The sequence below is a fragment of the Xiphophorus couchianus genome, chromosome 6, assembly GCF_001444195.1.
Source record: "Xiphophorus couchianus chromosome 6, X_couchianus-1.0, whole genome shotgun sequence".
NCBI classification, from domain to species: domain Eukaryota; kingdom Metazoa; phylum Chordata; class Actinopteri; order Cyprinodontiformes; family Poeciliidae; genus Xiphophorus; species Xiphophorus couchianus.
This window is the reverse complement of record NC_040233.1, coordinates 14,413,517-14,440,492: the sequence shown is the minus strand read 5'-3', so window position 1 is coordinate 14,440,492 and position 26,976 is coordinate 14,413,517. Positions and strand designations below refer to the sequence as shown.

The window sequence follows — 26,976 nt, the reverse complement described above, 5'->3', positions numbered from 1 at the left end:
GTAAAATTATGATATTTACAGGTCACACCATTCTGTTTTGTTCTCATTGTGTGTTTCCTGTATTTTCACAGCATATAACCGCTTTTATTTGTTTGTTATTATGCTTGCAGCCTGCATTACAATATCACTGAATAATATTGGCAGTGGTATTATTATTTTAGCAAGGGCAATTATCAATTGGGGTTACGTTTATGAAGACTGCTGTTCTGTTTGACATATTACACGTTGTGTTAAGGGGATTAATGTACCATACTCCCCCAAATTAAAGATGACACCTTATTAATGATTTTTTCGGTTTAATATCAACACCTCTCTTAATTTAAAATAACCTGTACAACTTAATGTTTACAAACTATAATTAAACAAATGCACAGTTAAAGTCATACTGTATTTAAAACGTGTACTTCCTTATATCATAAACATACCTTGTGCCTTTATCAAGGGGTTGCTAATATCAAGATACATTTTATAAACTCCGTTACAATTTATCTTCTCTTCTTAGATTGCCGTTAATCTGCCTTTATGATAACAATTAAACAGGAAGTTGTCCCTTAAAAATAAAAGCATCAAAACTCAAAGCAGGAAGTTAACCATAGATAAAGCTAAATTAAGGCGATTACCTTAACAAATACCTTAACACACCGTATTGCCTCAGTTGATTTGTGATGCTTACACTGAAGTCAAACTAGCCCGGAGTGGTCCTGGCACGTGGCCCTTTTCTTAACAGACAAAACAAGGATGAAATGTGCGCAGGCAGTTACAAGTTATTTGTAGTAGTCAACATTTTGTGCGCATACTTCGCAAATACTGCACAAATATTCCACCTTTGGTCCAGTCATGTTTGTTCTGTATAAATATTGATAAGACGTGGGGGAAAAAAAGACAATCCTCTGTCAGATTCACACGTTATGATATTGATTTCCGCTGTTATTTATAAGTTCAAATGTGTTAAATTGAGCAAATGACAGGTAAATCCTTTATCATGACATTTTCCATTTAGAAATAGAGGCTTACGCATTTTAGCGATCCGCTATGCCTCCATTAAAAGATGTCGTCAGTGTGAGTTGTGGCGCACGCAATTTTTCCATTAGCATCAGTGAATCTGTGATCAATCTCATGGTCAAATCTTTGGAAGCGCATTTACCTGTATTACTTATACCATGACCTAATCTCAACTCCTTGTTTAGCCTTTGTGCTGCAATGAATGCAGGATAGAAGTTTGCTGTACCAGAAAATTCTAAAAGAGGATGGATCGCTCTTGCGTTACGCAGCCAGTCCATATATGTTTGACTGAAATAAAATGAAAAAAAGGAAACAAAAAAAAATCGTCCTATGTGACTGAAATTTAAGCAATTCTGCAAAGACAAGAATTTCTCATCGTCAGTTATCGAAAATTATTGATAGCAGCTGATATGTTACGGTTTGAACGCACCTTAATTACGTCATAGCGCTATAGGTTGGTCTGGATTTGGTCATAATTTTAAAGCAGATTTTGTTCTGTATTTAATCAGGCTAAGTTAGTCTGATATTTAAATTTGTTTGATGATCTGAAACATGTAAAAACGTTAAAAAAAGAGAATATGTTGGGGTGTAAATGGTTTTTCTCAGCACTGTAGTTCCAGTGAATTCTTTTTGACAACAAAAGACAAAACCTCCACATGTGGAATAAAATTACCTACAGATACACAGTGAGATGGAGCAGCTTTGTATGCGAAGGGAATGAAATCTGTGGTGGTTCATTCCCCCTCCTCTCTCTTTGCTCGCTGATGATGCTGATGCTGATCTCATCAGCCCCTCCCAGCATCCCTGGCACAGCTGCGCCGCCATTTTCAGCACCATCAGAGCAACGGAGTGACGGCGCACTCCATCCTCCTGTTTATGCATTTGGATCCGCTTTTTCCTCCTCCTCCCCACCCTTGTCTCCCACTCCTGTCTCTCTGTCTGACGCACCGCTGTGTTCAGCCCACCCGGGACCGCTACTGCTGCTGAGGCTGAGGCAGACTCCCCTCTCCCCGTTTCCTCGGCGGATTCTCCATGTATGGATGCGCTGAGGGAAGTGATGCTGTAGGTTCCCGAAGACTGAGAGAAAACACGGACCACAGACGAAATTCAAGAAAGAGCCACCGGAGGAACCCGACGCCTTTTTGAATGGATTCATCCTGTGTGTTTTTGTCAAGACGGAGTTGCTGAGGTAAACCACTGTCCTCATTATAGTTTTATATTTGTTATTAGAGCTCATCGTGATGTTTTTTTTTCTCTCCCCCACTTCTGTGTTTGTGAATATTGACGATTTCGCGAGCTTTTTGTTTACGAGACGCTGCGTCAGGATGGTTGGCCTTTTAAACGACTAACGCCAATATAAATATGACATCAACCCATATTAGATTAACAATAAAAAAATAATATACATGTAACGCCTCTATAATGATGTGACCTCCTTTCTGACGCAGTGCCGGATAATTTGGTGTCTGAGCTGTTTCCATGTTTACGCGGCCTGTCTCTGAGGTGCGGCAAAGCAAGATGGAGGAGACGATATTTACATGGACAGATTTTCTCATTTTCCTAATAAACAGTGAACAAAATATCAGATATGTAACATTATAGCGTCCTATAGTTATTTTGTCGCCTTTTTTGTTTTAATTTTTGATCGGCTGACGATAGCTTAAAATATATTGTTCAACATATGTTGTAAAGGGGGGGCACAAAAATGTGTAAATAATGATAATAGTCAAAGATAAGGTAATGTTAAGGATGTATTTTGGGATGTGAAACCATTTTTAATGGTACAGTTCCATAACAAGGGCCTGAGTCTTGGTGGGGATGCAGCCCAAAGAAGCAGCCATTTTATTGTACTATAGCAGAGATGATGCTGTTGAGCCAAATAATGACCCGGCCATTTAGGCAGAGTGTTTTAGAAGCTTGCATTTCTGTTCCAGTGGGGATTATCTGGCTGCCTAACAGTGGAGAATCATGTGTCAGTTAGCAATTTGTGGCTAACAGAGCTTTCTTCTCACTTATGCAATTCAATCCCAGCCATCTGTTAATATTTTTTAACAGCTTGATATTTATATTTTCTAGAAATAACACCGTTCCTGTTATTTTGTACCTGTACAGGTGCCTGGTGTGTGTCTATAGCCAAACAGATCTCCAGTTCTTCTGTTGACACACACACACACACACACAAGCCCACCAGAGAGATGGCGGGGGCTTCAGTGAAGGTGGCGGTGAGGGTCCGACCCTTTAACTCCAGGGAGATTGGAAAGGAGAGCAAATGCATCATTCAGATGTCAGGGAACACCACAAGTAAGTGTAACGTCATTTGATATGAAGACTTTTCAATAAAAAGTACATTTCCGCGTGTTTCAGTTTAACTTAGCTCCACGTTTTCTGATCTGTATAATTTATTTTAATGTCAATGAAACATGGAGGATAATCATTATTCCCAATAGCTTGTATACTATAATGATTGTTGAACTGAAAAGAAAACCCAGCAACTAAACATAGTTTATTTTGCAAATCTAATGTTCGTTCAAAAATTGACTGAACCTGGATTAATTGATCAAAATAGATGAGCTAACGGTTTGACTAAGCAAGCAATACCTGAGTTGAAGTTAACTGGTTATCAGGTAGCAGACGAAAGTTTTTAAGAGAAATATCTTATTCTGATCTTAGTCCATCTCATTATTTCTTATTTTGTTCCTGTGGAAGAGGATTAGTGAATTCTGATTCAAAATGGCAGAATGGCTGCTTGTGAGGAATTATGAAGCTCCTTCTAGTTTTTTCTCTAACCCAATGAACTGGATCGCAATCTTTGACCTGGTCTTCAGTTACCACTTTGTCCATACCATGATGATTTTTACCTTAGACAAATTGGTGTTTATGCAAAAACATCAAGAAATGAGACATAATTAATTAAATGTACAGTCAGGATAAAAACAATAGGCATTCTCCCTTTAAGTTTGTATGTCTAAAGGACGGTTTTAGACATACAAGTTGTACTATTTTCCCAAATTGTTTTGTTTTCATATTTGGTAATCAAAGATGAAGCCAAATAGTGGAATGTCTGGTGTGTTTATTAATATAATATTTAAAAATTCTTATAGTCTGAAGTTGGATAAATATTTGTACTTAAACCAACATATATATTATTAATTAAAACATAATTTGATTGAACTCAGTATCATTCAGTCATAACCATACACTTCTTCTCCCATTAGTAAATCAGTTTATTTTCACTAGTCACACCCACGCCTGATTAATGTCAGATCTGAACACTCGAGAAGTCACCCACAAAGAAAATGTCTGAAAACATGAAGTTGGTCGAAAAATCTCAAAAATCAACATATCACACTCTGATCTAAATCTTTATTTGATATTTGAATTTGTTGGATGATATAAAGCATTTAATTGTAACCAGAACATAAAATCAGAACAAAATTAAATACTCCTATCTAGTACTGTGAATACTTACGGATTGTGTGATTCAGAAATGTAACAACAAGTACATTTATTGATTGATTAGTCTGATATCACTAATGGCTTCAGTTCACAAAATCCGAGACAATTGGTGATGCTCTCTTGCTGACTTGATGATATTCCTCTGACCTACATTGAGCTCAGTCAAACATTTCACCTCAGCTGTTTGTCTTGTAGGCAGCTCTGCGCTGCAGCTACATATCACAGGGCAGCGAGGTTGGGACCATCTTGGCAGCTGCAGAAACAAACAAAAGCTTCAGTCAGTCCTGAGGCGCGACACTGTGTGTGTGTAGGATGCAGTGGCAGCAACATTTCTCTGCTCTCATCACGCATGCTGCCAGGATTGGGGGGAAAAAAAGGGCCTTGTTGTTCTGGTCAGGTCAACAATCAGCTTATCTAAAATGTGTGTGTGAAAGAAGGAGAGCCTCAGCTTTTTGTGGCTTTTTGGAGGCTTTAATTTGCCTCATTAAAGCCAGACCATTCTGATGCTCACTACAGCTAACTCCGAAATTTGCCCTTTTTATAATACAAGTGCTTACAGCCATGTCCTCCCTAACGTTTATCATCAGCATTGTGCCTCTTTCAGCTGAGTGCACAGTTTTTGGGGGCAGTGTTTGTGCTATATTAAGCTTCCCCATAGAGTGTGTTACAGTGGATTCAGTTCACTGACAAAAGAGCACCTCAGTTCATGATTCACCCTCTCTCTTCTAACAAAATGAAGTGAACATACTGTGCCTACTTGAGATTTTATGCAAAAATAAATAGAGAACCAACAACTTAAATTTATATTTTAATTACAAGGCAGATAAAACTCATACAAAATCTTTGCTTTTGCAGTTTTGTGATAGAAATAGACTTGTTTTTTCTTCTGGTGAATTTTATATTTTTCTTGTATTTATTAACCTTTCACTGGTGAACTATGGATAAAATAGACCTGGGTTGGATATTTGTATTTTTGGGGCCACGTGAGTGATGTAAAGATTATGTTTGCGTATTAAAACCCAAAATAATAAGAACATGCCATGTGAGCAAGGAATTTTTAGAAGAGTATATTAGAGGTAAGAGTACAATGATTGTGAAAGAGAACTGATTTGTTTTATTAGAAATAGATTTATAATCAGTTTTACTTGAATTCATTTACCTTTTTCATTATATTGCTTATGTAAAGTAAAATTTTTGATAAATGAAAGAAATTGCCTGCTTCTTACTAAGTTGCGTTGCTGTTTTTTTTTTTTTTTTAGCTATCCTGAACCCAAAACAGCCAAAAGAAAACAAGAGCTTCAACTTTGACTTCTCATACTGGTCACACACTACGGTGAGTAATTTCGCTGCTTCTACCGTATAATTCCATCTGCAGCAGTGAAATGAAAACATATCAGTTAAAACAATATATATCAACAGCTTTTTGACTTGTCTGCTTTCTTGATTTCCTCTGTCTCCATTTTGTCGGCAGCCTGAGGACATCAACTATGCGTCTCAGATGCAGGTGTACAAGGACATCGGAGAGGAGATGCTGCTCCACGCCTTTGAAGGCTACAATGTGTGCATATTTGCATATGGACAGACAGGAGCTGGCAAAAGCTACACCATGATGGGACGACAGGAACAAGACCAGCAGGGGATTATACCTCTGGTGATTAGGAGTACATTTATAGCTGATTATACAACCCAAGTTCATGGGTGGTAAACCACAATAATTAGGATTCAGCTCTGTCATTTGATTAGACCTTGGAAACCTAAAGGAGCTTTGTATTGACACGCTTTGCTTCTCTGTCTTCTAGCTTTGTGAGGACCTTTTCACTAAGATCAATGACAGCAACAATGACAACAGCATGTCTTACTCTGTGGAGGTGAGTGATGCCAAACCCTTAATAAATTCCTTTTATTTATTAATTACCAGACCTAAAGCTTTTGCCAGTTTGTAATCCATTACACTTTAGTTTTAATGAAGCAAAACTGGAAATGAAATCAAACTATTGTGCCAATGGCCTTATACACAGGGTGTGTCTAGAAGTATTTTCTTTTAGATTCATTCAAGGGGAGAAAAATGAAATACATTGCTAAATTACTGGCATGATTTGTCAAGAACAAATTGCATTTCATAGTTTCTCCTTTCCTCTGCTCTTAGGTAAGCTACATGGAGATTTACTGTGAGCGTGTGCGTGACCTGCTGAATCCCAAGAACAAAGGAAACCTGCGTGTGCGAGAGCACCCCCTGTTAGGACCGTACGTCGAAGATCTGTCTAAGTTAGCAGTGACTTCGTACAATGACATTCAGGACCTGATGGATTCTGGAAACAAGGCCAGGTAACGACATGGAGGCTGAGTCGTTGCCAGTTGTTACCACATTTAGTGCTAAACAGCTGATGAATCCATAAAAGTGACAGAAATATCATCAACAATCTCCCTTTTTCAGGACTGTGGCTGCCACCAACATGAATGAGACCAGCAGTCGCTCTCATGCTGTATTTAACATCATCTTCACACAGAAGAAACATGACATGGAGACAGACAACACTTCAGAAAAGGTTTAGACCCAGAATCTTGCCATGTTCTGCAGCTCATCTAAGTGTAAATGCATTAATGTCAGCCAGAAACCTCTACAAAAACAGTAAATCAGTCAACACATGTACAAATGTGTGTATTTCATAGTCCTATAGTAGTTCTCGAAACTTTATTTTGTGCACATTTTATTTTTGTACAATATTTCCAGATTGTTTTGCAATAATTACACCAACAAATATATATATCAGTGAATGGTATCTCTTCAGCTCTAAATTCCTTTTATTTTGCCTGCACAACATAATTTCAATTTGACTTAAAATCAAGGATAGGTCATTTCTTCCAAATCAAGTTTAAATTGTTGTGCATTTCTAAAGTTGTATCCAGTCAATCTATTGAATTTCCCCTAACAGTTGACAACAAAAAAAGACGTTTGTCATTTGCAAATAGTGTAATCTTTAATATGTAATATGTCACATTGCAAACATTATTTTTGTATTTAACGAATAACTTTGCATGTAGTACTAACGCCTTGGGGATACCACAAGGATCATCCATGTACGATGAGCAGTTTTCTTCCAACATTTTTAATTGTCTTTTGATTGTATTTAATTATTTGATAGGTCAGCAAGATAAGTCTGGTAGACTTGGCCGGCAGCGAGAGAGCTGATTCAACTGGAGCTAAAGGGACACGACTGAAGGTGGGAGGATGTTGTTTTTAATAACGATTTTTTATGCAGGACTTAGAAGAAACTACAGAAAGTACTTCAAGTGTCTAAAATGCTTATTCCTGCTTGTGTGCTTTTTGTAGGAAGGTGCAAACATAAATAAATCTCTTACCACACTTGGAAAAGTCATTTCTGCTTTAGCTGAACTGGTGAGATTCCTACATGATGCTAACATTTTGTTGCTGGTTTATTGTTTTCTTTTGTTCCAATAAAACTTACTTATGTCTCCTTTTAAATTCATAGGACTCTGCTCCGAATAAGGTTTGTTGTTTCACTAAGTAAATATGTGTTTCATAATAAACTAAAAAAAAAGTTATTCCTTATAGTAAACCACAACAAATATTTTGTTTTCTAAGCAGAACAAGAAAAAGAAGAAAGTGGAGAGTTTTATTCCTTACAGAGATTCAGTTCTGACTTGGCTCCTGAGGGAGAACTTAGGTATGCAAACAAAAATATTCCTTAATTTATTTTTATCAGAGTACATTCATTTTCTGTGTTAATACAACTTCATCATATTTTTGTTTCAGGAGGAAACTCTCGCACAGCCATGGTGGCAGCTCTCAGTCCTGCAGATATTAATTATGATGAAACTCTAAGTACTCTTCGGTGAGGAAAACTTGATAGAACCTCATTTTGACTGATAACAAAGTTGCAACCCAAACCTAAACCTGATTTGCTGAAATTAAAATTGTAGCTTTACCTGTCATCTGTTCAGGATTTTGGCTAACTGTTATTGTATATGTGATCCATAGCTAAGGTCTAAGTTGAGCAAAGTTCAGTGGTGTTGATGGCCTCTGTTCTGTCAGGTATGCTGATCGTGCCAAACAGATCCGCTGCAACGCCGTGATCAACGAGGATCCCAACAACCGCCTGGTCCGCGAGCTGAAAGAGGAGGTTGCTCGCCTCAAAGACCTGCTGTATGCACAGGGCCTGGGAGACATCATCGAGAGTGAGTCTCACACACGGAAACACTAAAATACGATTATAGAAAATGCCCATACTTTGAGCTGGGCGCCTCTGTGCGGGGCTTTAGTCTCCCTCTATTCACTGAACACCGGGGATTAAGTTGGAACGTGGCTGTTTTTGACACGCAGTCTCTCTTCTCCTCTGTCCTGTCAGCGTATCGAGGCACCCTTCCTGCCATCACTGGTTTGAAATGTGTGTTTAACTTTAGCAAGCCTGCGCTTTGCATCTAAAAGACATTTTTTTAAAAAGTCTCCTATTCTACCACTCCAGAGACAAAACTTACAATCCCAAGAAAGTATTTGTGATGTCACACAAGACACCAAACAAATAAAGTTCATTCAGAGCATCTATAAAATTTACATCTTGTTGTTGTAATGTTTGTTCTCAGAAATGTTGCAAAATGGCCTCCATTTTTTTCCAAATTTTTTTTTCCCAATAGGAGACGTCATAACATTGAGCAACATGACCCCTGACCAGCTATTTATGCATGTCTTTACTAAGGCATGCGATGCTTTGGGACCTCTTGGTTAAACTTGTCTGTTACTTTGAATACAGGCACAGGAAAGAAGATGCCCTGAAAGCATGACATTGAAGTTTTAATTCTAATAAATAATTAGACCATTAGCAGGACTGTAAAAAAATCAAATGCTCACTATTTTCTTCCTGATATTTAATCAATTTCTTTGCACTTCAGAATTATGCACAACCTGGTGTTGGTCTATTTCATAAAAATCTCCAATAATACATCACGGTTAATAATTTTAACTTGAGAAAGTAATCTAAGTACCGTAATCAAATCTCTTAGTATGGTCAATCATTTCCATGGTGCTTTCCTCTGTCAGTCTAAATTCCAACAAAAGCGAAATGACCAACTAATTTAATTTTTTTTATGTTAAATGATTAATATTTGGAGATCAGCTCATCCTCAGATTTTGAGATTTCAGTGTGTCCTGGTAGGTGTTTGCAGTAACAGATACTAACCAAGAGTGCTAGAGCTTAAAAAGGCCTTCTAAGGCTTTTTCCACCATTTTTCACCGAATGGAAAGATGTTGTGTTGATTGACTAGATCTGCATCCTGTCAAGATCTTAAAAGTGAAGAGGCTTGCAAATTCAGGAGCCATGCTTTAGAAAAGCTTCAATGAAAAGCTTGAACGAACAATTTTTGGTTTATATATCATACGCATTTGATCTGTATGCATTGAAAACATATGACTGTATGGTTTTTGTTTATGTTTGTCAGTGCTTGTTGACTGTGTATATCCAGTTTATTTCACATTCAGTTTCTTTGACATTTTATAAGTTTTTTTCTGAGTTGAACTTTTCTCAATATCTGGAACGGCTTTGATAAGCAAAACAGCTCTGCTTCTTGGGTCAGTTATTTGAGCTCTTCTCTCTCTTTTTTTGTACTCCTTCCTATTGGTCCCTTATTTTGTCTCTGCGTGTCCCTCTCATTCCTCAAACATCTCGCACTCGCTCCCACCTTCTGTCCCGTTCTTGTTTGTTTTTCCTCGTGCTCTTCCATGCACTGCCTCTCTCTCTGACAGATCTGTGCGATTACAAGAACTTTGTGAACAATCGCCAGGCTGTCAATCAAAGGGGTGATCTCTCCACAGTGACCAACGCCATGACAGGAATGAGTCCCTCCCCCTCGCTCTCTGTCCTGTCCAGCCGGGCCGGCTCCATCAGTAACCTTCATGACCGCATCTTCAGCCCGGCCAGCGAGGAGGCCATCGAAAGGCTCAAGGTATATGGGTTGAAAACAAAACTAAAATAGAGAGTTGGAATTATGTCTGTTTAGACTATTTTCATAGTAAATCGTTTTTCTTTTACATTCAGGAAACAGAGAAAATCATTGCAGAGCTTAATGAGACTTGGGAAGAGAAGCTGCGTCGTACTGAGGCGATTCGCATGGAGAGGTTTGTCTGAAATATTAGCTGTAAGCTTATCCCCCCCAACACCCAACCAGCCTCTGTAATAGATGTATTGATATACCATTTGAAACTCATTTTAATAGTTTAAAATATGTTTGCTTGCTGCAGAGAGGCTCTGCTGGCTGAGATGGGTGTTGCTATGAGAGAAGATGGAGGAACTGTCGGTGTCTTTTCTCCCAAGAAGGTAAGATATTTGTCAAAGGTAACTAATAAAATCTCAATGCAGCATATAAATAGTGCCCTTTGTACTTAATGGCAACTGTGTAAAACTGTGTTTAAAAGCTTTTAATTTCATTTTGCAGCAGAATAATCTCACACTAAGAAAAATAATTTCATTTCATTTGAGTATGATTATTTAGCAGGCAAGAAAATTATATTAATTGTATATGTAGTTAATATCTTAAATATTTATCTTATGAAAGGAAAACATTAACTGTTAAAGTGGTAAATATCACAGAAATACTTGTACGCTTAAAAATAATGGTTTTGATGTAATAGGGTTAGCTTTTTAAATCCTAATCTAAAAATAATTGTTGATTATTTTTAGATTAACAAAATAATCTAAAATATTATTTTAGATAATCTAAAATGTTATTTTAGATTATAAAAAGTAATCTAAAATATTTTTATGTTTTAATTAATGTTTTAATTAAAACATTAAAATTTTTAGAAATTAAAATGTTGATTGGATACTTTAACCAAAACCACAGACATGTCCCATTTATAATTCCGTATTTTGTGATCTTGTAATAAACCTCTGGAAGAGTTTTTTTTTCTTGAAAACTAAGAATAAGCCATTATTGGGTCTTTCTCTGAAGACAGAGAAAGGAGGATTGAAAACATCTTGCAAAACGTATAAAATCTGTTGACGCTCAAACGTGGCTCTGTTGCAGACCCCTCATCTGGTGAACCTCAACGAGGATCCGCTAATGTCTGAGTGTCTGCTCTACTACATCAAAGATGGCATTACCAAGTAAAACTTCATGCATACCCATTCTTACATTGAATTAGCTCTGTTTGTAGCAGTTTTCACATTTTTAATGACTTTACCCTCCTTCAGGGTTGGTCGCGAAAACGCCAAAACTCGACAAGACATCGTTCTTAGCGGCCACTTCATTAGAGATGAGCACTGTACCTTCAGCAGCACAACAGGACCGCAGGGAGAAGGTAAAAACCTAATATCCCTATACAAAAATGCTTAATCAAAATATATATTTCAGCTGTTTTATTAAAGTGGATGATATTAATTGTCTTCTGGACCAGGATGTGTCATCCTTGAGCCATGTGAGGGGTCAGAGACATATGTCAATGGGAAGAGAGTGACCTCGCCCACTGTTTTGCGATCTGGTGAGAATCCATTCTTATTATTGTGAATAAAATAATGACCAAAACAATAAAAAATGACCAGTTAGTAAGTCATTTCTGTTACCTTACTTGAAAATTGCTGGTGGGATTAAAAATTTTGAGTGATGAAATCCTACAGTTCCTGTGGAGACAGTAATAAATTTGTTTTAGATGTTGGAAATTTCACGCATTAATGTGATTTTCTTTTCAAGGGAACCGCATCATCATGGGTAAAAGCCACGTGTTTCGCTTCAACGACCCGGAGCAGGCCCGCCTGGAGCGGGAGAGAACGCCATGTGCGGAGACCCCGGTGGAGCCCGTGGACTGGGCCTTCGCTCAGAGGGAGCTGCTGGAGAAGCAAGGCATAGACATGAAGCAGGAGATGGAGCAGAGGTGAGTTTGAATGATAATCTGTTGCTGCAACATTGTTTGTTTTGTGCAGTACTTTGTAGCGTATCCTTACATTTCATTTCATAAGTCTCTCTCTGGAATTGAATCCTCAAGGCTTCAGGAGCTTGAAGACCAATACCGCAAAGAAAGAGAAGAAGCCAGTAACCTGCTTGAGCAGCAGAGGCTGGTGGGTAAAAACTCTGATCAACAAAAACTTGAACTTCCTCTTGATTCCAGATTCTGCCTTGTTCAGTGTTCTAACAAGGTAAATGATCAAACACATTTCATGGTGCCTTCTAGGACTATGAGAGTAAACTGGAGGCCCTTCAGAAACAAGTAGACTCTAGGTACCTGGAGTCACCTGAGGAAGAGGAGGAGCCTGAGGAGGAAGGTGATGATGTTTTCAGATACAGCTAGACTCACAACATAGTCACACCAGTGTCAGGTGTTTTTTTGATCAAAGTTGATCCTTGTTTTTTTTGTATTTGTCTACAGTGCCGTGGACGATGCGTGAAACTGAACTGGCACTCTGGGCTTTCAGAAAGTGGCGGTTCTACCAGTTCACCTCCCTCAGGGATCTGCTCTGGGGAAATGCCATCTTCCTCAAAGAGGCAAATGCTATTAGTGTGGAACTAAAGAAAAAGGTTTGTTATTCATCATTTTGTGTAACTGTGCCATATTTTTTTCACACTTCTTAGTGTCGTAAGTAAAATTTGCCTGCACATCATCCATGGCCAGAGTTTGAGTTCAGGGGCTAATTTATGGCCATCGTCAGTGAGAAGGGAGAGGTCAAAGGTTTCCTCAGGGCTTCTGAAACTATTTGACAATATGTGAATTGTGAGTTCATTTTGTTGTATGTTTACAGGTGCAGTTCCAATTCGTCCTGCTGACAGACACTCTTTACTCTCCGCTCCCACCTGACCTGCTGCCTCCCAGTGTGGCTAAGGAACGAGAGAGGCGACCTTTCCCTCGAACAATAGTAGCCGTTGAAGTGCAGGATCAGAAGAATGGAGCCACGCATTACTGGACTTTGGAAAAGCTCAGGTAGTAAAACATAGTAATTAGAACAGTTTGATTATTACTTCAATGCCAGGAACCTCCCCATTTATTCTTCTTTAACAGTAACTGCTCCTGAAGTTAAAGCCGTTCTTTTGTCATCTAACAAAAATGTTTGCTGAAAGTAACATCACTGAGCAAAAAGCTGATTTCTTATTATTTATGCTGCCCCCTGCAGGCAGAGGCTGGACCTGATGAGAGAGATGTATGACCGAGCTGCAGAGCTGCCCAGCAGCACTGTGGACGACTGCGACCACGCCTTGACCGGAGGGGACCCCTTCTACGACCGCTTCCCCTGGTTCCGTCTGGTTGGCAGGTAAGTTATCTTACAAATAATGATTCTACTCTATTAGGGCTGAAATTATTAATCCAATTAAGCATGATAAATTGATTATTGAAATAATCATCAAAATCACCAAAACTGTACAAACAAATATATACATTTTGCATTTAAGATAAAACACTCTTCCTTGTCTCTAAATATGTTCTACCACAAGCAACATAGTTAGAGCTTCACCTAAATCAAATTTTTTATGTATATAAAACAAAAAACTTCCTGTTAAGCACCTTTTGCTATCCAATTGCTAATTGGTTAATCAAAACAATTGTCAACAGATTAAACCTACACTGTGCTGATGTTAATCGAGCAGAAAGGACTGAGTATTTTAGGTAATAAAATATTTAAAAAGGGAATTGAATTATGTGTTATCTGTATCTTTTAATGTATTTCTAATATTATGTATGAAAGGTTTAAGTGTTTAAATAAAAACTATGAAGAACTTGCCCATTTCTTTATCCGATGAATCGATTGAAGTAGAAATAAAAACGGCTATTCTGACAAAGACTTGTGGAACCAAAAATCTGTCATCACTCCTCTCTTCAGGGCTTTCGTGTACCTGAGTAATCTGCTGTATCCGGTGCCTCTGGTGCACCGCGTGGCCATCGTCAGTGAGAAGGGAGAGGTCAAAGGTTTCCTCAGGGTGGCGGTCCAGGCCATATCAGGTACACAGAAAATTTGTAGTAAGCAAAATTAGCGACATATTTCTGAAATGATTTTCAACTTGTGGTGCTCTTGGTCTTGAAGCTGATGAGGAGGCCCCTGATTATGGATCTGGAGTGAGGCAGTCAGGCACTGCCAAGATCTCCTTTGAAGACAACCAATTTGAGAAGGTATTTTGATGATTTCCCATGTTGCCATGCTGCACGCTTTTGACTGTAAGTGTTCAAAATATAAAAAAGGGAAAACCTACATCAGTTTTACCTTGGTTTAGTTTCAGAGTGAGTCGTGTCCTGGAGGTTTGCCACATTCCAACACCTCCCAAGAGGAGCTCAGAATCGTGGAGGGAGAAGGACAAAACGTCGAGATAGGAATCTCAGCGGATGAGGTCAACAACAACACCTGTGCAGGTGAGCTGTCCGCAGATTTCGTCTGTCCAAAATTCTTTCACTGTCAGCAGATTAGCAATACATTTGCATGTCATTTTTAAACTTTGTTCAAATGTTAACATTTTTACCAGACTCCCAATGTGACAAAGTCAGATATTAATGGTATTTTATTAAGGTTAACGATAAAATGACTAATAGCGTGAAAGCATTTTGGTGTTTCTACCCTTTGTAAGAGTCAAACTCAAGATTGGCCTCTTGAACTTTAATTATATGCATCTGTGCACCACGCAGCCACTCAGGAGCCTCCTTACAGCCCTGTGAAGAGTTTAGGTCTGGGTCTGGACCTTCCACTGGAGCTGTCTCCAGAAAAAGCTCTGTCACACCTGAAGATTGGCAGCACCTTCACCTTCAGAGTCACCGTCCTTCAGGCTTCCAGCATCTCAGCAGAATACGCCGACATTTTCTGCCAGTTTAAGTGAGTTTAACAGTGACTTCAATGGATGTTTTTCTCAAATAGCTATGAATTCCTGTTTTTAATGACTGATAATACATATAACTGTGTGTGTATTTGATTTTAAAAAAATATCTGTGATTTCACTTTTTCAGCTTCATCCATCGTCACGATGAAGCTTTTTCAACTGAGCCACTGAAAAACACGGGCAGAGGGCCTCCGCTCGGATTCTATCATGTACAAAATGTAAGCAGCCAACAATGGTGGGACCCATAAACTAAACTGATTAGTGCTTCTGAAAATGAGCCACTGTATTGCGAGTCTACTTGAATTTTACTTCCTGTCTTTGTTAGATCAAGGTGGAAGTGACCAAGTCATTCTTGGAGTACATTAAGACTCAGCCCATCGTCTTTGAGGTGTTCGGACACTATCAGAAACAGCCTTTCCCTCCATTATGCAAAGATTTGATCAGGTCTGGAGGGAATTTGACATCTACTTCTACAGTTACAAATCATGATGTGATATCGCTGTGAGAATACAGTTCATTTGATAGGTCGCTTCCTCATTTTGTTACTTTCAGTCCTCTGAGACCCTCCAGGAGGCAGTTTCCGCGGGTGATGCCACTATCCAAACCAGGTCAGTAGAAATTATCTTTAGAGAATATAATATAACATTAATTTGTCTGGAGTAACATATTTTTTTTTAATTATGAGCTATTTGACATGCAGCATAAAATCTCTTGGAGTCTCAGATCTTGTACAAATTGAGCAAAAATATCAAACACCTATTTTTTAGGCCTGGGATTATGAATTGACATCCAACCCAACAACATTTGACATCAGTTTAAACATGCAAAAAAGCTAATATTGAATTGTATCAAGTAACAGAATATATGACCCAATTTACTTCCTGTCTTCTTAAAGATCTTTTTCTTGGTATTGATGGAGACGAGTTTAATTTTTTTGTATAATTTGATGAAATTGTAGTGAATTCATTTAGGTAAAAATTCAGCCTTTTTACAATATACCCTTTCATATTTTATATGTTTCAAAAAAATACAATTGGTCATCTGTCAACAAAAGAATAATGTACTTAAAGCATCCCCCATTTATGTTAAAAGTAAGTGAATTACTCAAGATAACTGTAGTAATATTGTAGTAACCGCAAGTTATAAATGATTGGGTACTGGTCATTTTACAGCTTTGCCCATTTGTGCCCCGTTGGTTTTGTTGCAGTTTGCCATTGGTTTCAAACCAGCTATTAGTTCATTTGTATCAACAAGAGGTTGTTTTTTTCTCTCTTAGTGCCAGCCACAAAGCTCAGCACGCTGACTCGCTCCACTGCTGGACCTTGTCATGCCAAATATGACCTCATGGTCTTCTTTGAGATCTGTGAGCTGGAGGCTAATGGAGAGTGAGTCCTGTTTATTTATGCTGCCTCTTGAAGACTGAAATTTAAGTCAAATAAAGAATTAGCTAGAAAATGCATCGTTCACTGGTAAATGCAACTGTTCAGATGTATTTTGTTGAATCTGTTTCCAGCTACATCCCAGCTGTTGTTGACCACAGAGGCGGCATGCCGTGCCATGGGACTTTCCTTTTACATCAGGTTTGATCAACTTCTATATATTTCTTTATATTTTCACCTTCAAAAATATATGGTTTTGTAGTTATAAGTTGACTTTCATAACTGACACAAATATCTATCTTTCTTTGACTCCACAGGGCATACAGAGAAGGATCAGAGTTACCATTGCTCATGAAACAGGAAACGATATCGAGTGGAAGGAGGTGAAGGAGCTTGTTATCGGTGAGTAGTGTCTCTGCTCAAATTAGTTTATTTAAAAAGGCTTCAGTGAACAAATCAGAAAAAAGAAGTTTAAAAGCAAAGAGTCTCATCCTGATTCGTCATTACAGGTCGCATTCGAAACACACCAGAGGCTGATGAGACCATCATTGACCCCAACATCCTTTCCCTCAACATTCTCTCCTCTGGATACTTCTGGCCAAAACATGATGACAAGTATGACTTTGAGTTTTTTTCTCCCCTCATAACAATTGTTTTTTAAAAAAAAAATTCATATTTGGTATTTTAATGTTCAACAACACATTTCTTCAACACAGATGGGCTGCTTTTTATTCTTTTCTTTAACAACATAACACTGTGCATTGTTATAAACATGTGGCTTTTGCTGATTTGCCAAATTTGCTGAGTTTTATCTCTTAACAGCTGCAACTAAACAGTTTTTAATTTATGCCCTATTTTCTCTTTTTTTTTCTTTAATGGCAGCGTTTCATTGGGCGTTGATCATAGGTATAATTATATATTTTTAAAGTTTTTTTAGAAATATTCCTTTTGATAACAAAATAGGCTGACAATAGATTGCCTGGTTGTTTAAAGCAGCATTAAGTTACATGTTGAATTTTTTTCTTACTGCAGGACCTTCTATCGATTCGAGGCGGCATGGGACAGCTCCATGCACAACTCTCTGCTTCTGAACAGAGTCACTCCATACGGAGAGAAGATCTACATCACTCTCTCAGCTTACCTGGAGGTACAATAGTAGCATTATAGTAACATTTTCTGAGCTAGTCAGAAAATGTTGCAGACTTAGTTAGCTGGTTTTTCTGAGGCATAGACTGATTATTTCTGTATTATCATTTTTTGTTAAAATATTGAAGTATCACTCCAATATTTTGAACTAAAATGCATAGTATAATCAAATATTTTTATGAAAGCAAAATGAACAATTCTCACTGTTGATAAAATAATGTATAAATTATTACAGTTATAACAATGAAACCAGGGCAATTTGTAGTTATTTTGTTCACTAAAAATATAGAATTAACACCCACAACGTTTGGTAGTAGTTTGTGATAAGCATCAGTTTTTGGGCAGAATATTAATTATACATTTTTGACCTTTCTGCTCTTCATAAAGAACACAAAATATAGTGTATGCCTGACTAACTTTTACCAGGATGTACTAAATTTTTCCAAAAAGCATTATGATATAGCATTGTTTTTCTTACTACAGCTATTGGAGCTATCACCAATAACTTCACAGAAACTCCCTTCAAATAATCTGAACTAGCCCTTTAATAAGTGGAATGACTTGGGCTCCATTAATTGCTACACAATGAATGCACATGTTTTTGAGACTTTAAAACATTTAAAGTTATATTAGCTAGCTAGAGCAAGAGGTTGTCATAGCCTTCTTTTAGCCAGCTGTCCAGCAATGTGCAGCAAAAGCAGGGGATATAGTTTGTGTTGTGTTATTCTTAGCATTACTCTATATCAGTTTTGGAAGTGTCTGTTTTTAAAGTCGGGGCATGTTTTCCATGCCTACTTGTTACAAGAGATGGCGAGCTGTCAGTGAATTCTTTTGTCACATATTCATAGCAATTTATTTTAAGGTGAAAGCAGGTTTTGGTTTTCTAGGCTAGCAGTATTTGTTTATTAGTAGTTACTTTTTTTTTGTACCCATTAATTTTTTTTGTTAATTATCCTACTCCTCCAGATGGAGAACTGCACTCAGCCGACAGTTATCACCAAAGATTTCTGCGTGGTGTTTTACTCCCGTGACACAAAGCTTCCAGCCTCCCGATCCATCAGGAACTTCTTCAGCACTGGCTGCCTCAGGCCCTCAGAGAGGTACATATTCACAGATAAACAGTTCAGGTTACCCGATGGTCTCATAAACGGCATCTGGGAATCACGTCTTAAATGCTGACTTTTTTCCTTCTCAGTAATCGTGTCACCGGAGTTTATGAGGTCACTCTCTGCCATGTTGCAGACAACGGAAGTCCAGGTGCTGAAGGATTAAATTTAGAAAGTTATCCGTGCAAAAGAAAAAAAATACATATTTCTCAGATGTTTTTTTTTGAAAATTTTTAGTACTAAAATTCTCTTCTTTATCAATTCCCTTTGTCAGGAATGCAGCGTCGTCGCAGGCGTGTTCTTGACACCTCTGTGGCATACGTGCGAGGAGAGGAGAACCTGGCGGGTTGGAGACCCCGCAGCGACAGCCTCATCCTTGACCACCAGTGGGAGCTGGAGAAGCTCAGCTTACTGCAAGAGGTCTGTTATAACACACAATAAGAAAATGTAAAATAGCAAAGTGGGAAATTTCTAACATTTCTTTAATCCTATTACATTTAGTATTTTCTAACACTCTATGACTGTTTAACATTAGTCTGTGGTACATACCTTGTACTGAAAAGCTTAATTAGAAGTAGAACATTATACAAATTGAGCACATTTTATTTTAAAGAGGGAGTATTTTGCTACATATACAAATTTAATAACTAATATTTTTGGTGGCTATAGCCTCCGTAGAACAACCCACTCATCTTATTGTATTTTGTAGATTTTAACATGATTATAACATTTCATTAACTGTTCCCTTTCCTTATTTATCTTTCTTAATATATTGTGCAACTAAATATATTCATAAAGAACCAATTCAAAGAAAATAAAAAAACACAAACTGAACATGAATCCAGTAACTATGTTTAAATATCGAAAGAATGCTTCTTTATATGTTAATAGCAGTTGATTACAAGTCAGCTTTTTAAATACTGTTTAACTTCACCTGCAATTAGCTTTTTTTGTGTGTGTTTTGGTATTTAGGTGGAGAAAACCAGGCATTACCTCCTGCTGAGGGAAAAGCTCGAGGCAACTCTCCAGGCAGGGCAGGACGCACTTTACAAGAGCAGCGACATTTGTGACTTTGCAAAGAGCCCCGTCCTCAGCAGCAGCCCCGCTCCTGACAGCCCCAACCAGAGGCAGAGGGAGCTAGCTGCTAAGGTGACTGCTAAAGCTTATATTTGCCCCCTGTTTTGCTTTGGTCTTTATGCATCCTGTTACTTAACAAATGGTGTTTCTACTGTCTTTTACCCAGTGTCTGCGCCTGCTGATGCACACATTCAACAGAGAGTACAGCCAGGTGAGCAGCAGTGCCAGTGAAAGCAAGGTGAGCCCCAGCCTAGGCCCTCTAACCTGACCCGTTAGAGTTTTATCTTTACTAAATATTTAAGCTTTAAAAACTGTCACTGTCCAATCACTATCAGCTAATGTATTTGCATCCATCAATCACACTTGCCTTTATAGCGATATTTAGCGATTCTTTATTTTAACACTTGACTTAGCTACAGTTGATATACTAACCTCTCTTAAAGGAACATTTTATAATGCGAAGTAGAATAACGTGGAGTACATTTTGCGTCTAGTGGAGATAGGAGCCAAGATAAGTATAGTAACTCATGTTTTACAACATAAATTATAATGTGAGACGTCCCGGTTAAATTACTGGACTTCTGCTGTGACCAGTTTTATCAAGCCAATGTAGTTTGTTTAATAGTGAATTATATTTATTATTTTTGGTCAGGGTTCTTACCACACCCATGTGCTTTGCTCTCAACACCATCAGAAAACAAAAATAAGGCAACCCATTCCCAGCAGAGGTTCATGCAAAAACTTTATCATGAACTTTTACACCATGGCGCTTTGCATGTGGTTGTGATTAAACTTTGTCATTAGTCAAACCACATCCATGGGTCACCTGGATAAACGAGGCAGGCCACTGGAACAGTGCCATTACTGTCTTAGGATGTTAAAGATGCTTGAATGTGCAGATCAGAAATCTCCTTACAGGAGATGAGTCAGATTTGAAGATTAATCTGGTTTCATAAAACCATGTCTTCTTGACTTTTTTCTAATTCATCCCCATATCTGTTCTCCTAACTTAATCCATAAATAACGATCCTCTTTACACACTCTGAGGTCTCCACTAACATACTAATATGACAAAGCTGCATACTTAAAAGTCGGGGCTCTTAGATATACAGATTCACATTCCAGTGGTGGTTCTTATGTACATGTTAAAAAGCGACACAAAAAAACAACTGATCTAGATGTTCTCTGAATGCATGTCTCTGTTGTCCTTGTTTAAATGTTTGCTGATATGTTTTGTCTCTATCTGTATTTGTCCCTCCTTTGTTGCGATTCCTTGTTTTCCCTCGTGTGTGTGTGTCTGTTTGCGTGTGTGTGTGGGTGGGCGATTTTTAGCTTTCAGAAATGACTGCGTCACTCATGAGGGACTCGTCCTCCTCTGGCTTGAGCACACTTACTCCCTCCTCTACTTGCCCCTCATTGGTCGATGGCCATTTTGACATCCGGTAAGTAAAATCCATCCTGATCGTCTTTTTCAACAATTTGGAATGTAACAGTTTTGCTTCAGTGTTGGTTTATTTAATAAAATGATATATTTTTGTAAACGTCTTTTTTCATATAACTTATTTTAGATGTTATTCTAGACTAAAATATGCTATGACAGATCTTAAAACAATCTAGAGGTGGTAGGCTAGGTTTTCAATTTGCTGTTTATGTAGGCTCACTGAACCGAGCTCAGGAGCATCGACACCGGACCTGGACCCGTTCAGCCCAGTGGACAGAAAGAAAGCTCTGAGAGGATACACCTTTGTTCCTGACATACAAGAGATTCGCGTCAGGTGGGCAAACAATCAGGCTTCGATTCTGTGTCACTGGGAAAAATATTCAAATTGTGTTTATTAAAACAATAAGCATATTTAGTTGCTATTGTGAGTCATGATAACCCTAAATAGCCGCATATTGATTTTCTTCTTTGTACATTCAGCCCCATCGTGTCAAAGAAGGGCTACCTGCATTTCTTGGAGCCCCACAGCAGTGGCTGGGTGAGGCGTTATGTGGTCGTGCGCAGACCCTACGTCTACCTGTACCGCAGCGAGAGGGACAATGTGGAGAGGGCTGTCATCAACCTGTCCTCAGCTAAAGTGGAATACAGTGAAGATAAACAGACATTACTGCGGGTATGTGTCAAGGTTTGTTCAAGTATGAAATAAACATACTTACTTCTGCAACAGAGTTTAGCTGTTACAGAAAATGAACTTAAGTAGCCATTGACAACATATGTTACATCTGCAGACTCCTAACACATTTGCGGTGTGCACTGAGCATCGTGGGATACTGCTGCAGGCCGCCAACGACAAAGAGATGCATGACTGGCTGTACGCCTTTAACCCTCTGTTAGCTGGTACCATCAGGTAGGTAGTGGTGCTAAAGTAAAGTTACCATTTAAAGCATCTGGAAAGTTTTATCAATTTCATTGAAAGGATTCTTGTATATCACTCCAAAAATGGTTAATTCTAGAAATGCACCAATAAGATCTTTTTGGTTTGATTTGACCTGATTATACTTTTTTCCCCCCCCAAGACCTAGAATATACAATAAATGCAACATGGGAAATAGTCTCTTCAAGCCTCCCTACCTCAATTGGTGATTATTATTTAATTATTTAATTACTGTACTGTAGATTTTTACTCTCATATTAAAACTAGGACAAATTTATAAGTAAATTACCATGACAAGCTAACGTTTAGTGGTGATTAGTGAGCTAAGTACATTTAAAATAGCTAGCATTTTAAAAACAGAAATTTATGTTTGCATATTCTTGAAAGAATGTAGATTCTTACCTTACTCTTAACCTGAGATTTCTAAATGGCTACCAGCATTTTCAAAACCAGCATAGTTTTGAGAAGGACCATGCAATCGGAGTAACATTGCTGTACTCTGATCAACACTCTTGTTATCTGCTGAAAGTCTAGCTTTCTCTCACTTTTTCACAGCCTGCCATCCGATTTCCTTTTAAATAACTTTGTACTTCTCTTTGTTTCTTCCAAATGTATTTTAAACAACAGATTGATGCCATAAATTAGCGAAATAGCTTCTGGAACAACATCCACCGTACGGTGCTGATGTTAGCGCAACCTGAATCTACTAGGACAAAATAACAAAAAACGATTGGCTTTATGAGTCTCCAGCCTGGGGCATGTCTGAATGTGACTCTTGGTCCTCTTGTAATCCATCAAAGTGAGCTAGAAAGAGAATCTGTTTGGGTTTTCTTTCTGGGCCCATTAGCTCCGTGAACTAAACTCAAAGCTAAAGACAATGGATTTATAGAAAATATTAATGTATGTAGCATATTTTGCCTTATTAACCTTAATAAATGGAAAGTTACCATAAGTCCATTTTAGTCAGTACTAACATTTTTTTAATTTTTATTAAAACATATAAACATTTCTTTGGACTCATTGGATGTTAACCAGTAGAAATATTCCTTAACATAATTTCCCAACGTGATACACATAATGTACCACTCTGCTTTCTTTCTTCATTTAGGTCCAAGCTCTCCAGGAGAAAGTCAGTCCAGTCGCTCCCAGCTGCTCAGCGGATCTAACAGGTGAACCAGCCTTGAGGAACAACAGAAAAAGAACAAACAATCTCAAAAGCTCATGTCAGCATCCTCCTCTAATAAACACAAACCTTACAGCAAATGTTTCCATAGATACCATATGGTGACCAGCCCTGTCTCGAGAATAACTCATTACTCTGTTGAGAACCCAACCTTGGTCTGTTTTTGCAGTCGCCTCCTCCAACCTTGCATGATATGCTCCCTTTTGACCTTTAGAAGAGTTTACAAGGAAAACTAACAACGCAAACCTGATTAGTAACTTTTTTCTGATGGACGTTTGGGGCTTGTTCTGAGTAGTTTTAATGTACTTGTAGGAATAGGTTATCCTTAAGACTACCCGTTTCCTGTACAAAGATATGTGGCCAGTTCCTCTTTTATGATTACTAAAAATAGGTCCTTGTAGTAAACCAGACATTTACCACTTACTGCATCAGAAAGGCAAAAGGAAAGCATCAGCCTGAATTCTTCTCTACGTAGACCTGTGTACAGTGCGGGGATGATAGCTTCATATACGTCATACATTTACTGTAAAATACCTCAGTTTGGATCTGCTTGACGCAGCATGAAATTCTTCACTGCAAAAACATCAGATGGCAAAGAGGAAAACTCTTGTTCCTCATCATTTTAGCTCAAAAGTAGCATGAGAAGGTATCTGAAAGGACGAGGGGATGTTCTTCCTGTGTGGTCTCATTAAATAGTTTTGTGAAAACTGGATTCATTGGCTTAACTAAGGCAAAAATAATTCACTATAAGGAGAGATAACTTTTGTCCTTGTCTGGCACTTTGGTATGTCTTTGTTTATTTCAAGCTGTTGTATATTTTCTGCACTGTTATTTAATTGTGACAAGACCACTGTTTGGTTGCATGGCACTTTATAGTCTTTATTGAACTAATGCATTTTTTACTGTTTTTTTTTAAACCAAAGCACCGTTCTGTGTCATATTCTATTGCTTGTATGTGTCAGCCGGTACATTACTTTACAATGCACTATCTGTGTTGAAAATTTCACTTTTATTTACTAATGCAAAGAAAATTGATTTAAAGATAAATATCACCCTGAGGCTTACAAAGACAATAATAAACCAAATCAGGATTGTCATTTCCCTGAACAAAGATTATCACAGTCTAAACTTCATAAAATGTGGTTTTGGCACTTGTGAAGATAAGTAAGCAACAAAGATTTTCTTATGTTTTAAGTTTTTTAAAATTTATTTCCAAGCTTGTTATCTTTTTATTAAAGCTTCAAATTTAATAAGAGAAAAAAATAACTCAGTTTGCCCTTTTACTTGGGTACGTTCACATGCTGATGCTCACAGAGGTTCCCTCTTTAGGGAACACTGACCTCATGATTTCCAGTTTCTATTTTACCTACAAATAAGTATCCATAAACTGAGTAAAGCACTTATTTTCTCAATTAGAGCTGCAACATAGACTAAAATAGCATACTTTGGTGTAAAACCTTGGACCTTTGATTGGTTTAGAGTGCGTTGCACCGTGTAGTGCCTCCTTTTCTTCACCCCATTCTCTCTACTTCTTCCCTCTCAACTTTAAATAGCGATGCTGAAGTGATAAAAAATCTTTCTTTTTTCATGATTTATGTCAATGTTTTTGGGGGTAAATATTATCAAAGAATCCCTAAGCACTGTAAAAGTTTTGCTTTTATAAGTAGACTTGTTAGCTTTTGAACAACATTATAGATTACATACTTTTAATCTATTGTAGATGGAGACTTGTGGCAGAATGTGGGGCAGTATGATTAGCTGTGTATAGCTATGAACTTCAGGTCCAGTGATTCTTTACTGCTGACAATACCTTCCTGTATTTTACCAAGATGGCCCAAAATATTACTTTGACTGTGTCAGTGAAGGACAGATTTATATGTAAGGGAAAGCATAATAAAGCATCTTTCTGAATAAAGCTCTGGTCAGCCAGCCAGTCGTCCATTTCATTGTAGTTCTTGGTTTCCTTTTGTCCTGCCAGGACCAGATTGTGGGTAAACTTGACTTATAGTCAGCAAACAAGTGAGTCTGTGTGCCACAGGTCAACCAACCTGTTGAGCAATGCAGCCTAACACTGTGAAAGCTGTCTGCCTGTTTTACAATATCATATGGTGGCACTGGACAAACGTACTGTGTGACATTTAATATTTGGGACATCTTGATATAATCATTCTGTATGTTTTTCTACATGTTATCTGGTGATAGATGGAAATGATGCGAAGTTTTATTTAATAAAATTGTATGGACAGAATGTTTGTTAGACCTGTTTTGCACTTGTGCACAATGCATCTTTATTAATTTTATTGTTATTAATATATTTTTAATTGAAAACCACAATTTGATTTCAATTCTGTTGTGGTCATAATATTTAAAAAAAAAGATTAAAACCCTCCTTGCTTCCACAGACAAAGCACCGCCACAGTTCAAACAACCATTTATATTTCAAGCAGGCAGTTTGCATTGCTTCAAGTCCAAAAAGTGCAAGACTTTCATGTAAAAAGTTCTGAGATCGAAGCAGTAATTGTTTAAATGACATATGAGTTGATTGTTTATTATCTAGCTTGCTTTATCTGTCACAGTTGAGGATCAAAGCATGCTGGTCCTCTTTTCTTCATTGGATCTTGTCCTTCTCTCCTGCCTTACAGCTTGCTAATGACAACAGCTTTCCACTCCCGAAGTGCTGCTTGTAAAGTATTGTCATTCATGATCCCTGTAACAATTAACTGGAAACCTTCCTCTTGGTTCTGTCTTGTATATAAATTGAGATTTCCGTGTTGGGTCTTATCACACAGATGGTATTAACTCCTTTTTTCCTCTGTGTCTCATCAAATTGTCTCCTGCTTTGTCAAGTGTCCCGGCAGAGTGAGGAATAGTGATGAAGGGTTTGCTTTGTACCTGTTTGCTCAGTGTGGATGAGGTCTTCGTGTTAAAAGTGGGGAAGGGTTCAGGATTTTTACTCTTGCTCGGAGTCACTTGACAGAAGCAGGTCTCAGCCTAAACACAGTGCTCACGTTTATCTTTTGAGTGTTCTGGGGTTCTTTCTCATGTCTGTGAACACATAATGGCAATTGTCAAAGAAATAAAATAAGGCAAACAAATAAATAAATGAGTGTTGAAACTTATGCAAATTTGCGTGTCGTGTGTTTATCAATTTTGTGAGTTTATATTGCTCAAGCTTATTGAAGGTACAGAATCAGGAAACTGTAAAATATTTAATCTTTATAGTTGCTCACAGATTAGGATTAGATCCCTTTTACTTAAAGTTGATTCTCCAATAAAAAGAATACTGAAAGATTATTAAAATAACAAAAAAATATTTAGATGTCATTTATGTGTCCCCCAATGGCTTACATTTTTATTATATAAAATTCCCTAATTTGTATTAAAAGTGCTGAAGTTCTTTTTAGCAGATTATGTTACATCAAGCTCATTGGTTTGGTGTAATATTTTTAATA

The 26,976-nt window shown here is 37.8% G+C and overlaps 1 protein-coding gene across 7 annotated transcripts; it reads left to right on the top strand.

Moving 5' to 3' along the window:
• The first annotated feature begins 1,793 nt into the window (after positions 1 to 1,793).
• kif1ab (kinesin family member 1Ab) lies at positions 1,794 to 26,643 on the top strand. Of its 7 annotated transcripts, none has more exons than XM_028019397.1 (49): positions 1,794 to 2,191; positions 3,115 to 3,303; positions 5,718 to 5,791; positions 5,930 to 6,109; positions 6,258 to 6,326; positions 6,605 to 6,783; positions 6,893 to 7,004; positions 7,602 to 7,679; positions 7,790 to 7,855; positions 7,950 to 7,967; positions 8,066 to 8,144; positions 8,234 to 8,312; positions 8,513 to 8,655; positions 8,826 to 8,864; positions 10,286 to 10,416; positions 10,509 to 10,588; positions 10,712 to 10,787; positions 11,497 to 11,576; positions 11,664 to 11,770; positions 11,867 to 11,950; positions 12,160 to 12,340; positions 12,452 to 12,524; positions 12,638 to 12,728; positions 12,833 to 12,981; positions 13,203 to 13,381; positions 13,572 to 13,709; positions 14,277 to 14,395; positions 14,478 to 14,563; positions 14,665 to 14,800; positions 15,071 to 15,254; positions 15,386 to 15,476; positions 15,584 to 15,702; positions 15,811 to 15,866; positions 16,535 to 16,643; positions 16,772 to 16,838; positions 16,955 to 17,039; positions 17,147 to 17,252; positions 17,520 to 17,543; positions 17,670 to 17,784; positions 18,750 to 18,883; positions 18,979 to 19,040; positions 19,164 to 19,309; positions 19,862 to 20,038; positions 20,133 to 20,204; positions 21,299 to 21,408; positions 21,622 to 21,741; positions 21,888 to 22,080; positions 22,196 to 22,314; positions 23,450 to 26,643. In XM_028019397.1, the coding sequence occupies exons 2-49, from the start codon at positions 3,198 to 3,200 to the stop codon at positions 23,505 to 23,507; spliced, it is 5,079 nt and encodes a 1,692-aa protein (XP_027875198.1). In that variant the 5' UTR covers positions 1,794 to 2,191; positions 3,115 to 3,197; the 3' UTR covers positions 23,508 to 26,643. The 7 variants fall into 7 exon arrangements, with proteins under 7 accessions (XP_027875198.1, XP_027875196.1, XP_027875193.1 ...); XM_028019395.1 differs by having other exon boundaries at positions 10,217 to 10,416; positions 20,133 to 20,177; XM_028019392.1 differs by having other exon boundaries at positions 10,217 to 10,416.
• Positions 26,644 to 26,976: the final 333 nt, after the last annotated feature.

Bases quoted from the DNA above. Each gene is read 5' to 3' on its own strand.
- kif1ab (XM_028019392.1), top strand. From the start codon at position 3,198: ATGGCGGGGGCTTCAGTGAAGGTGGCGGTGAGGGTCCGACCCTTTAAC. The intron at 18,884-18,978 runs GTACATATTCAC...TTTCCTTCTCAG, and splicing joins TGCCTCAGGCCCTCAGAGAG to TAATCGTGTCACCGGAGTTT. The intron at 21,409-21,621 runs GTAAGTAAAATC...CTGTTTATGTAG, and splicing joins GATGGCCATTTTGACATCCG to GCTCACTGAACCGAGCTCAG.